Source organism: Paroedura picta, chromosome 7 (assembly GCF_049243985.1).
Source record: "Paroedura picta isolate Pp20150507F chromosome 7, Ppicta_v3.0, whole genome shotgun sequence".
Lineage (NCBI taxonomy): Eukaryota > Metazoa > Chordata > Lepidosauria > Squamata > Gekkonidae > Paroedura > Paroedura picta.
In genome coordinates this window covers 57693703-57706193 of record NC_135375.1, presented here as the reverse complement: position 1 = coordinate 57706193, position 12491 = coordinate 57693703, and the positions used below count along the sequence as shown (strand labels likewise).

At 40.5% G+C, this 12491-nt stretch overlaps 1 protein-coding gene and 1 long non-coding RNA gene across 5 annotated transcripts in view; one reads left to right on the top strand and one right to left on the bottom strand.

Annotated features, from left to right (window-relative positions):
- LOC143840962 (uncharacterized) overlaps window positions 1-2699 on the top strand; it is a 34689-nt gene extending 31990 nt beyond the window's left edge. For all 3 annotated transcript variants that reach the window (XR_013232497.1, XR_013232495.1, XR_013232496.1), the window contains 2 exons: window positions 2072-2155; window positions 2289-2699. This is a non-coding gene — a long non-coding RNA (uncharacterized LOC143840962). The remainder of the gene's footprint in view (window positions 1-2071; window positions 2156-2288) is intronic.
- The window catches only part of MEGF10 (multiple EGF like domains 10), a 115889-nt gene that overhangs the window by 78930 nt on the left and 24468 nt on the right, over window positions 1-12491 (bottom strand). For both annotated transcript variants that reach the window (XM_077344457.1, XM_077344456.1), the window contains 4 exons: window positions 12103-12235; window positions 9890-9991; window positions 8922-9022; window positions 4088-4180 (listed from right to left, as the gene is read on the bottom strand). In XM_077344457.1, the coding sequence (XP_077200572.1) occupies window positions 4088-4180; window positions 8922-9022; window positions 9890-9991; window positions 12103-12218 (412 nt within the window). In that variant the 5' untranslated portion in view covers window positions 12219-12235. The remainder of the gene's footprint in view (window positions 1-4087; window positions 4181-8921; window positions 9023-9889; window positions 9992-12102; window positions 12236-12491) is intronic.

Genomic DNA, 12491 nt, shown 5'->3' with positions numbered 1-12491 from the left:
TGTTGTTGTTGTTGTTGTTGTTGTTGTTGTTGTTGTTATTAGATTTATTCCCCGCCACTCCCTTGCGGCTCGTGGCGGGTTACAACATCCTAAAATCCCCATTAAAACTCCATTAAAACAATAATTACAATCCCAACATTACTAACATGGCAAGATCGGCAAATCAACTTCCCCCCCTCCCACTACTGGCGAGTGGAGAGGGGAGCCTGATGGTGATTATTTCAGACCCTGATGGTGTTTACTTCGGCCCTAGTCCCAAATCCCAGGGGGGGCATAGGTCTATATTGTCAGCCTTGGCCTCAACCATAAACCTGGCGGAAGAGCTCCATTTTGCAGGCCCTGCGGAATGATGAAAGATCCCACAGGGCCCGCAGCTCTCCCAGGAGCTCATTCCACCAGGCGGGGGCCAGGACCAAAAAGGCCCTGGCCCTGGTCGAGGCCAGGCATGCTTCCCTAGGGCCGGGAACGACCAACAGATTTTCACCCGCAGAGTGCAAGGCCCTGCGGGGGGCATAGGGCGATAGGCGGTCCCTCATGTATGTGGGTCCCAACTCGCGTAAAGCCTTGAAGGTTAGAACCAAAACCTGGAACTGGATCCGGGCAGCAATTGGCAACCAGTGCAGCTGCCTCAGCACTGGCTGGATGTGGGCCCTCCAAGATGTGCCAGTGAGGACCCTAGCAGCTGCGTTTTGCACTAGCTGAAGTTTCCGGATCAAGGACAAGGGAAGGCCCGTGTACAGCGAGTTACAGAAATCTATTCTGGAGGTGACCGTCGCATGGATCACTGTGGCTAAGTGTTCTGGAGACAGGTAGGGCGCTAGTAGTCGGGCCTGGCGCAGGTGGAAAAATGCCTGGCCTGCTACTTTTTTGACCTATGCCTCCAAGGTCAGGGAGGCGTCAATGATCACACCCAAATTCCTGGCCTGGGATGCGATGGTGAGTTGCATCCCTCCCAGGGCTAGTAAGCACACTTCCTGGTCCCACCCCCTACGTCCCAGCCACAAGACCTCCGTCTTGGAGGGATTGAGTTTCAGGCGACTCTGCTCGAACCATTCTGTCACCGCTTCCAAACATCTGGCAAATGATTCCGGGGGGGAGTCCGGGCGGCCGTCCATGAGGAGATAGAGCCCCACACAGGTCAGAGGGTTGGTTCTGTTCAGTAATCACCTTATTGATTGTACAGTGAGGGAGAGTAGACCCGGGAAGACATTGCCACCCACAAATGTACAGGTGGCTCCTGAGCCCTGGGCAGAGCAAGAAGGTTGGCTCCTTGACTGCCATGGGAGGGTGGGCCCAGGGAGGGTGGACCCAGGGACACACCACCATTGGTTGTGCTTTTGGCTCTTGGGCCCGAAGCAGGGCAGGAAGATTGGCCCTTCCCTGTAATTACACTGACTGCAGTTGGAAGGTGAGGCCAGGGAGACAAGCCACCTGCAACCATGTGGGTAGCTCCTGGGCTTCAAGCTGGGTGGGAGGATTGGCCCTGCCTTGCAAGACAGTCACCTTGGAGGATGGGCTCGGGGGGTGCAGAGCCGTCGCTCCAAAACCCAAACTTCACAAACAGGTTTGGTTCAGCAGAATGGCTGAGTTTGGGGAAGAACCCAAACACAGTTTGGTTTTTTTTCTGTTTGTTCCCACCCCAGGAACAGAGCATCAGAACCCCAGCTGTAAAAGAGCCAAATGAATCTTAGAGGGCAAAGAATTACATAACCTGGGGATAATCACTAAGCAAGCTCTTTTCCTTATGCCCACCAGGCTTACCTTTATCAAAGTAACTCAGAAAATTGGAGATTACCAGTTGATCATTGGTCCCAGATGGATGTATGGGCATTCTTCAGCTTCCCTGGTTTGAAGCTGTTTACAGCACTCAAATTTGGGTCCAGAAACACTGTAAACTTGTGAAGCTGACTCAGCACTGACATGATATGCTCATCATGGCCCTGGGTGCTAGTTTTTGAAGCAACTGAAGTCCCTGAACATTCTTTCAAAGTCCATGAATGGCATATTACAGTATTCTCATCTAGGTACTGCAAAGGTTATGTATAACTGAGTCAAGGTCTGCTCTCTCCAGGAACAGCTGCAGATGAAGAACAAACCTAAACCATTAAAAAGCATTGCTGGCCACTTCTGCCATCAGTTTCTCTAGCAACAGCAGGTATGAACTCATGGCTTAAGGAAGACTCTGAAGCGTGGGACTGGATCTTCCAATAAACTGAAGCGCTAGACATTGGGGGTTGTATCCTAGCTCTACCCCTAACCCACAGTGTTTTTGTCTTGTCTGAATTCAGTTTCAGTCCAGCTCTTTATTGACTCAAGACTACAGTTTAGGATTTTCATCACATGTATGGAACGAAATGGAAAAAAGACATATAGATGACTGTCAGCATACCGATGACATTGCAAACCACCTCCTAAAGTCTCTTGTCTGGCTGCTAGACAGTCTTGTGGATATGATAAATAAATGATTAATGTACCTCAAATGATGTGTCCCAGAGGTTTTATACAGGTGTTAATCAGCATGGTATATCATATGAAATCATATGTTATTTTCTAAATCAACTACCCAGCAATATTAATCCAGTGCTAACTTCTGAGAGCTTATTACCAGGAAAGGCAGAGACCCAGCAAAATATTTGCGCCACAAGCCATTCCAGTCAAGCAATGCATATCATAGTCCATGGTTTTGCTAAGCTGAACCAGCAGAGATTACTTCCACACTACTTGCCAGTATAGGTGATTCACAACATGATGATGGCAATTTCTAATTTATACCTATGTCAGAAGTCAGATTAGTAAGATAACATTTATCAACCAGAAAAAAACGCTGATTGAGCTGCCACCACTCTCACAAACTTCTTGTTTAAAAGGGGAAATTTAAAATTGGCCAGTTATTGTTTACGTCAGTGGTCCCCAACCCCCGGTCTGGAGACCGGTGCCAGTCCACAGATCACTTGGTACTGGTCTGCAACTCCTCCTCGTCCTCCTTCCTGGCTGCTGCCTCAGGGGCTGTCCTGCCACTCTGCCGCCGGCTCACCTTTGGTGCTCTCCGGCGGCCACCATGGCTGGGGCTCCCCCTTGGTGTGGCAGTGCGCAGCTGCTGCTGGCAGCACCCCCCAGCGGACAGCAGGAAAGCAAGTGGAGCAGGGACTCAGGCGGCGGTGACGTTCCTCAGCAAAGGACTACCCCCTGTCCGTGCCTCAGTAAAATTCTCAAGCGTTGACTGGTCCCCGGTGATAAAAAGGTTGGGGACCACTGGTTTACGTCAATAAGGATAAGGAATTTTTAATGGCCTTGCCATAGCTTACTTTGAGGCCATCTGCATGGGACCTCTCTCTTAATGATGCCAGTTCTAGCCCTTGGGCTAATTCTGTTACCCAAAAGAGCTAGGAACTAAATAACAGTACCACTCTGCCAGACTTAATCAGTCAGATGTAATCATTTGGGATGGACAAAGATTAAGTAAGCCAGCGATTGGCATGCATGCACACATGGACACAGACATAATCATGAAATTGTTTTTGTTACTACTAACACAGCTAGATTTTACACTAGGCACTCAGAAAGTCCTAAGAATGCTAATGTTGGGGAGTAAATGACATCTTCTGTTTAAGTGCAAGAGAAACTTTCTCCTTTAAATGAAGGTTACATGGTCACCTGAAACTTCAGTCTGTATATCTCTTGCTTTTAGAGCTCAGGATTGAATGGCTTTTCTGGTGGAATTATTTCCAAGTCTGCAAGACTGTGGTCACGTAAATCAAAATGTTTTGCACTGGTCTGTCCCAAATATTTTTACTGTGATTACAGATGTATATATCATATGTTTATATGCAGTCTGTTAGCAATTGTACCTATGAGTGAAGGTGTAAATTAATTTGGGCTTTTTGCTGATGACGCCTAGCACTTCAGGGAGTTAAAGAAAATTTAGAAAGAAACTGGGTTACAGAATTCCTGTACTTTTATGTATATCAGAGTTGATTCTTCAGGCAGGAAACACGGAATCCTGGCACAATTTTTTTGAAACCTGCTCACAAATAAGGACAACAGAACAGACAGAGCACCAGATAGACAGCAGCAGATGTAGACTTACCACTGGAACAGTTGGGTCCACCCCAGCCAGGCTCACACTGACAGGTGTTTGGAGCAATGCAACGGCCATGGACACATTTATCAGCACAATGAGCTGTCAGAAGACAAGACAGAAATCAGGAAGAATAAAATTAGAATAAAGCAGGGGATAAAAACCTAGGCTTTCAATAACTCGGCTGTTTTCTAGTGTCTCCAGTTTCTCTTAAAAACAAGGGAAATCTTAGCATATTTAAACTTTTTATAACTTCCTCACAATTTCTAGGTGTGTAATGTCTTCTCCAGTCTCAGTATTTCAGCAATAATCCCACAATGACTATTACATTTCCATGTACTGAGTCAGGAAAAATGTATTTCAGAGAACATATATCACCTACTATTTTTTGGAAAAGCAAGTATATTTTGTTTTTCCTTTCTCCTCTTTCTCATTTAAGATTCTCAAATAGACCATTTAGTTACCTATTTGTCTATTCTTTATCCTAGAACTAAGTATGAGTCCAGGGGCACGTTTAAGATCAGCAAACTTAATTCTAGGTATAAGCTTTCCTCTGCATACACAATTCTTCAGAAACAATGAAACAGACTTCCTCAAGCCTTACATATAGACCAACACAGCTAACCACCTGACTGTATTCTCTGTCATGCTGTTTAACCTTTTATATACCAGTAATAATTGTCAATGTTTAATTATTAAGAGAATAGTTGCCTTCCCACTTTTCCCAGCATATTTTATCTTCCTTCTCTGTACCACTTGTATAGTTTTACAAGTACTTCTATCCTTACCCTGCCTTCCCCACTTCCCTTACAAATTTCTACACATTAACTTCTCCTAACCATTATACCTTTCTCTACCACTCTAAGGACATTTATTTATTATTCCTGTTATGCACTGTATTTTAAATGGAGAAAACATTGCAAAAATATTAGTAATGAGAAAAAGAAAGTATTGTGATCAACCTATGACTTCGTGTATTTAAAATTAAAAGTGCAACAAAAGCAAAATACAAAGGAAAGTAAGCTATTTTAACCTTTCTCACAAAAAAAGGTTTTCAATAGAATTTATTATTATATTTAAAAATATGTTACTAGTTTTATTTTAATATAAACCATGAAACAGTTGTACATATAGTTTCATTCATAGCTTCTGTACACAGAAATATCAAATATTTTTTTCTAGTTTGCATTTTTACTATATATTAATTATTCTGTGTCTCTGCAATTACTTCCTGATTCAGTATTCATGATCACTAATGCAGGTAAGCATCCTGCCAAATATATTCACGGAGGAGAAAATTTACTCTCCATACTTTAAGATCTTTTACAACATAACTAGATGCATGTTAAATGCACATTGCTAGGAAAGGGCAATTATCTATTAAATTAACTGGAATTATGCATGTAGAATCCTAAAAGAACTTTGATTCCCTTTTCTTTTTCAAGGTTCCCATACCCTTCTTTCTCTCTGCTACACCATTTTTGTGAAATTATGCTAATATGCAACTTAATACTTGAGGCACATCTTTCTGAATATGATGCATTAAGCAAAGACTGAATAATTAAGGTCTGACTTTTTACAACTTTCTAAGTTGATTTTAATGCTGATAACATACTAGGAAACATCATCTGTACATGTGCACAACAAATAGCACAGCTGTTAGGGAAATACATAACATACTAGAAGCAGCTGTACAGATATTTATGATTGGACTAGGTTCAAAGACTTGGAGACTCTTAGGAAGGTGTAAAGAGGGGGTTATGTCATGGTTTGCCAGGAAATTTTAAGATGCTAAAATACAAAACCTAATGTAATTTCCAAGTTTTGCTGGCAACAAAGACTGTAAGGAATTGCAGCGTCAGGCAGCTAGCCTGTTTAGCATCACCTAATTATCACCATCACAATAAAATGGAATTGATTTCTACAAAGCTACTTACAGCTGTAAAACATTTCAACTACTGACTGACAGGCACCTTAATCACATGTTGTCCAACATATTCTGCTATAAGGAGAGCACACAGGAAGGATTAAATCACATATGTTTAAAGTGTGAGTCATTTTATTTGCAAATCAAGTTGCCATCCGAGTGTATTTGTGCACTTTAGATTTATCACTGGTGTGGGGCTTCATCTTCTTACATTGCTGTCACCAGTGGAATTATTCAGTTATTCTTGTCCATTAAAATAAATATAGCCCGCTTTAAATTTTAAATTTTTTTTCAAGATATCTGACATTAAAAAAGGCAAATTAAAGCATAACATAAAAGTAACAACAAACAAAAAGGTATGCTTATTTATTTATTTACTTATTCATTCATTTATTTATCAGTGTTTAGCCCGCTAATCCCATAAGCAGTTCGTGGCGGGTTACAAACAGTTATTCCCCAATAAAAACCCATTAAAACCCCAAATCATAAAAATACCCAGTGGTGAAACCCCCCTAATCCCCACCCAACCAGATGGTACCCCCTGCCTTGGGTGAAAGGTATAGCCCAATGACATGGCTCAACCTGGAGGGGCATGATTTTACTTGCCTCAGCCTCAACCAAAAAGCTTCATTTTGCAGGCCGTGTAGAAATGGGATAGCTCTGTCAGGGTCCTCAGCTCTCCTGGGAGCTCATTCCACCAGGTCAGGGCCAGGCGAACTTCCCTTGGGTTGGGGACTTCCAACAGATTAGCACCCACAGAGCAAAGAGCACTGCAAGGGGCATAACGAGATACGTGGGACCCAGGTCACATAAGACCTTAAAAGTTAAAACCAGAAATTTGATCTGGGCCGCAACCAATAACCAATGCAACTGCCTTAGTACCGACTAGATATGGGCCTTCCAAGATGTACCTGTGAGAATCCTAGTAGCTGGAGTCTGCACCAACTGCAATTTCCATGTAAAGGACAAGGGTAGGCCCATATAGAGCAAGTTACAGAAATCTATTCTGGAGGTGATTTTATAGTTTAACATATAATCTCACAATAGGGCAGGGCGGACTTACCCGTGCTGCCTTTTTGCGGGCGGAGGGCAGGCGGGAAGAGCGTCGGTTCAAGTTGTAATATATATTTTGTCACAGCATATGGAACACATGAGAATGAGCCTGTTAGGGGAGCCGGTGTGCGATCGGCCTCCCCTCGGGGACTGGGGCCTCTTTAAAGGGACAGTGGCAATAAGCACCTAGCCAACCCAGCAGAGTAGGCTAGGGTAGGTCGTTCATGACCAGATAGCTCTGGTTTGTGCCCTTTGGCCCTCTACCTGGGTTATCTCCCATTCTTAGGCAAAATCTGACTTGAAGTCCACATTTCCAGCAGGACTTCTTATAGTTTTGATGCGGGTGGTGCAGTCAGCGGACTGCCTACGTCAGGCTCATTCCCCTTGTGTAGCTCCAACCTTCCGAGGTTGTTTTGATTAAAGCTGTGGCCATCTTAAAGCCAACACCAGAGTTGCATTTTTTCCACAAGACTGGCCTCCTGCCAGCCAAAAAAACTCCGCTTCTGGAGAGTATTATTTTTGTTTATGGCACTCTGTAGACTAGAAGATGACTATTTACATACAGGGTGAAATTTATTCAATTATTATATTTATGTGTTTTCACTGAAATCTCCCTAATGACCCTAAATGAATGTTAAGAAGAATAAGTGGTTATTATCCTAGGACAGCAATTAACTGTCCAGTGGGTATTTTCTGGACCAAATTTTCTGCTATTTAAAGTACCCACAAGGCATTAATAACAGCTATCATAATTGGAGACAGAAAACAAATACTTGAATATTATTTACACAAGACAAATAAGATGCTGACATTTGAGAACCATACAAAATTAAAACATTTTCTAACAAAGAGTAGCTTTTTTGGTTTCTTTTGCTACTTTCACTGAGAATCAGAAATTTTATTCCCCAGGGAAAATCAAAATTCATAGGAAATCTAGCCGTTCACTAAATCCTAATGCTCCACCAAATATGTGCAACCTAACAATCCATAGTCATCTCTGTCCACCCAGAATTTGGAACTGCAAGCAGAAAAGAAGCCAACAATAAACTGTCATCTGCTCCCTGAAAATAAACTGACATTTTTTAAGTCTGGACCTTGAGTATAATCCTTTTTGTCATGTCCATCTGAAGCCCAGTGTTCATGGTCCAAGACTTCCATTTACCCTTCTGCAGGAAGAAACCAGTTTTGTTCTCCCCATTTCCTGTGACAGCTACTGTCCACTTTTAATCTTGCACACTAGAATTTTTCTGGCTGACTGACAGCTGAAGGAATAATCAGTGGCTCTTCTAATCCTGGCACTAGAGATGTTAGACAGCAACGTACAACTGCCAACTGGAACTGTCACTCAGAAAAGTTATGCTTCCATCAGCACTGGCACCTCAAATGAAGAGGAATTCAGGAGGATGTTCTGGGCAGCAATCTTTTTCAGGCAAACAGCAGAAGGATCTACCATGCAACAAGTTTCATTTAAGAAAATATTAACTAACTAGCTTCAAAGCCTGTTCCTAAGAACAGGCCTTGAAAGGGCCCCCTCACCTGGCCAGGGAGTTTAAGGTGGCTTTGGACTGCAGCTCACAGCCAGATCAAGTGGGGCAGGTGGGGGCTGGGCAGCTCGTTTGCAGGGCCGGGGTCAGAGCTCCTTAGCAGGTAGTCAGCAGGCCGGGAGGCCCTCGTCAGCAGGCCCAGCCTAGCAGGCCAAGAGGCCCTTGTTAGCAAGCCCTCCACCACGACCTTTTGCCCAGGGCCCTCTCCCTTTATCTGCTGCACTGAGGCGTGTTGCTGCTTTAGGATCTATTCCTTGGAGGTACCAAATCTTCAGATAAGTAAAGAGAATTCAAATCATATAAACATAATTACACTTACGGATGCACATTTCTCTGCTTTCATAAAATCCAGGGCAACACTGTGATTTCCGTCGGTACATAGTTTTTTCTCCATGTCTGTAGGCAGTACGATAACTGATTCTATCAAACAAATAAATTAAAAAATCGTTAATATATATTTTAAAATATCCAAATGAAGATATTTTGGGAGATGTCAAAATCCACAAACAAACCTGTTTGCAATGTTGGTATTAATGCTTTCCTCAAGAAACCACTAATTTAAATACTTTATAGTTTAGAATTTTACAAGTAAAGAAAAAAACCTTAAGGACATAATACAATTTCTATGAGACTCTGATATCTCAGTTCTGTGACCTGCATCTCTTACTAGTCCAGAGCTTTGGTATAAATTCTAAATATGCACAGTATAATCATAAAGCAAGAATAGGGCAATCAGAAAGCCCGAAGTAAAGGCACTTAAAATAATATTTGAATTGGCTTCTTTTTATACTAATGAACATAAAGCATATGAAGTAAGACTTTAGAGCAGCTATCCTTTATTGAAAAGCATGCTCCCTAGTCAGTGTTACAGGCAGGCTACCAATGGAAGGTATGAAAGTACTAAAGAAAATTATTTTCACAGATAATAAAAACAGAACAAACTACCTGCATCAACATTATACTTTTTTATAATTTCTCTTAAGAGAACTTTAGGGAATATCCTTTTAAACTTCTGCATCTCAGAGTCTTTCACAGATTAACCATCCTTTGTAAGATCCACAGAGCATGCTTAAAAGCTTACATTCCTCATGGTGATTCAGAGGTAATTTACAAAAGAAATCATGTGTTCCATGAAAAATATAGTATTTGCATCCACATAAAGTGTAGACGTTATTCCAAGTGGCTGATGAATTGCTTAATATGTACGCATTGTAACATGAAGAAGCAGCCATATATCTCTGACAAGTGGTTAGTCTTATAAAGTAATCTGAAAGCAGGAAAAATTACCTGTGTCGAGTGCATTTAAACCAGTTCAGTATATCAGTACAGCTGGTGTAGTAAATTTGATCGAAAGGATGTGGATAAGATTCTTGCACTGTAACAGAATAACTGGGCAGAAACAAAAAGAAATTACTGAACATGTTCACTAGTACAACCTCTGCTGATCTGAAGCGGAAAGAGCTGCCAATTTAGGTTTCCAAAAGCTGCAGACATTGGTGGTATTCAGATACTATAACAAACAGAGGTTTGTCCGTGATGAGCACAAACATAATTTGTTGCCAAGCCCCATGCTCTCCATCCTTCCCTCACATGCAGAGCATAATTTAAGACTTCTGCATTCACAAAACTTTAATTCCAGATCAAAACAAATGAGAATATTTTAAATCAAACATTGTGTGTTGCTTAGTAGGTTTTTATAAATAGTGGTGTGAATGATGGAAAGGATGGAAAAAATGGTACACTTTATTCTGGTGAAGATCTGGGTTTATATCTACGTCAAGTCACAACCTGAACAAGCTTGGTATGTCAACATCAAATAAAGACACTTCTACCTTCTCAAGAAAAATGTTTTCTTCCCACCCATTTCCTGTATTCTCACGTAGGGATGAAGAACTTCAGCACATACTAGAAATCTATTATGGTGCATTATGGTCCATGTGTACATTTCTGATAAAAAGTTATTTGTATTATCTGGAAATATTTTTATTAACCAGGAAATGAGACCTGGATGATCCCACTCTACAAATAATTACGAAAAGTACAGCACAAATGTGAAAACCCTGATTTTGCCCTAAAGAATTATCTTATCTTGGTAATTGGATAAAACACAAGAATTTAAACCTTACTTTCCTGATTGCAAGTTTCTAGAATTTTGTACATTTATAAGCTCCTCAAAAATCTGTTTAGGAAAGTAAAAACTGGTATTTCCCTAAGTATAATAAAAGGCTATAGAGAATGTAAACAATATTGCTTTGTGGGTTGCCTGTAAAATACATGACATATTGCATAACCATACTAGTTGGTCAGTGTCTGAAAAAATACTGTGCAAATTAATCAAACTAGATTGGCATTCTGTTCATTCCTTATTTACTCAGAGGCAGTATTCTTAAATTTATTCTAAAATCTCATCACACTTCATTATTAGGTAGGTACACAATTAGGACGGCTAAAGATACAAATATAACAAGTTGATGACAGCTAATTTACTTGTGTGTTTTACCATCTCTTCCAGTACGACTAAAATTCTATGATAGCTTTCCAGATTGTGGTTTTCTATTTTCTTTACCCCTGCCACACCCCTGAATACAGGAAGAAAGCTGAAGATTACTATATTTTGAAATAACCAGGGGCAGATGGGGGGAGGTTTTGCTTGCTTGCTTTTACCAAAAGCTGTTTGTTATATATTTGTTGTGATATATACTGGAGATTAATTAAGTGTATTTTCCTTGGGAAGCTAAAGATATAACAACATATTGGGATTATTTCCAAATTTGGTATTGCGCTAAATAATCTTCCTAGCTGTACAGTTCCTGGGATACATATTTAAGAACTCCAAAGACATACAATGTTTCTATGTATGTTATTCCTCTTAGGCTGCTGTATAGCTTCATGTACATGACGTATGCACAGAAGCAAATAATATACTGCACTGAAGTTATTTATTGCTGAATTTCCTGTCTCCTCTTCAAAATAAGAAAGTAATTAAGCCAACAAGTTTTAATATAGAAAAGATTCATAATTATACCTGGATAGCTTCCAATAAACTAATTTACTCTGAAAATGCAGATTCCCCTACTGTGTTAATTGGCTTAAAGTTATCCTTCATTTCTAGTGTGGCTGTTACTTATAATGATTTATGTTCCCTAATCCAGATAAAGATACATTTTAATGTAAAATTAAGTATGCATATTTAGTTGAATTTTGTATATTTTTTCTATAGAGTAACATCTGAATATGGTCCATGGGGTTGGATTCTAGATGCCTATTCTGCTGGGTTTACCATTTTCCTTCAGCCCCTCTTCCCTGTCAGAATAATCTCTTGTGTGTCAACAAAAAGCTCTGTGCCAGAAGAATATGGCAGTGCTAATGTCAATGGCAAAGGTAGGATCCAATTCATAGCTGTTTTTCTACGCATGCAATGCACACCTTAAATATAATGAACTAAATAAGCATAAACTACTATCAAACTAGCATAAGAATTTGATTAACAAAAATGTTACCTCTCCCAGTGGCTACACACGTTTGGATCCTCAAGGTTTAGGGATATAGTTAAGTCTAGCCAATGGCATAAAAATATAAATGGGAAATAACCAAACCAATCCAAATAAAGAACCATCTTTTCAATATGCAGTCCTGTAAAAAGAGAGAATACATTTGCTATATTATTGTTATATGATTCAAGTAATAAAGAAGCAGTAATATTTTGTACAATGCTATACTCAAAGCAAAATAAAAACAAAAATCAAGAACAATATTCATACAAACAAGAAAAATTGTCTGCATTCACAAGTGTGAGATAACTTGTAGCAGAATGCAAGAGTTGATAGAATCAGAATCCTCCATTATACCATGTTTGAATGTAACACATGGAAACTTTTATGATGAGCAG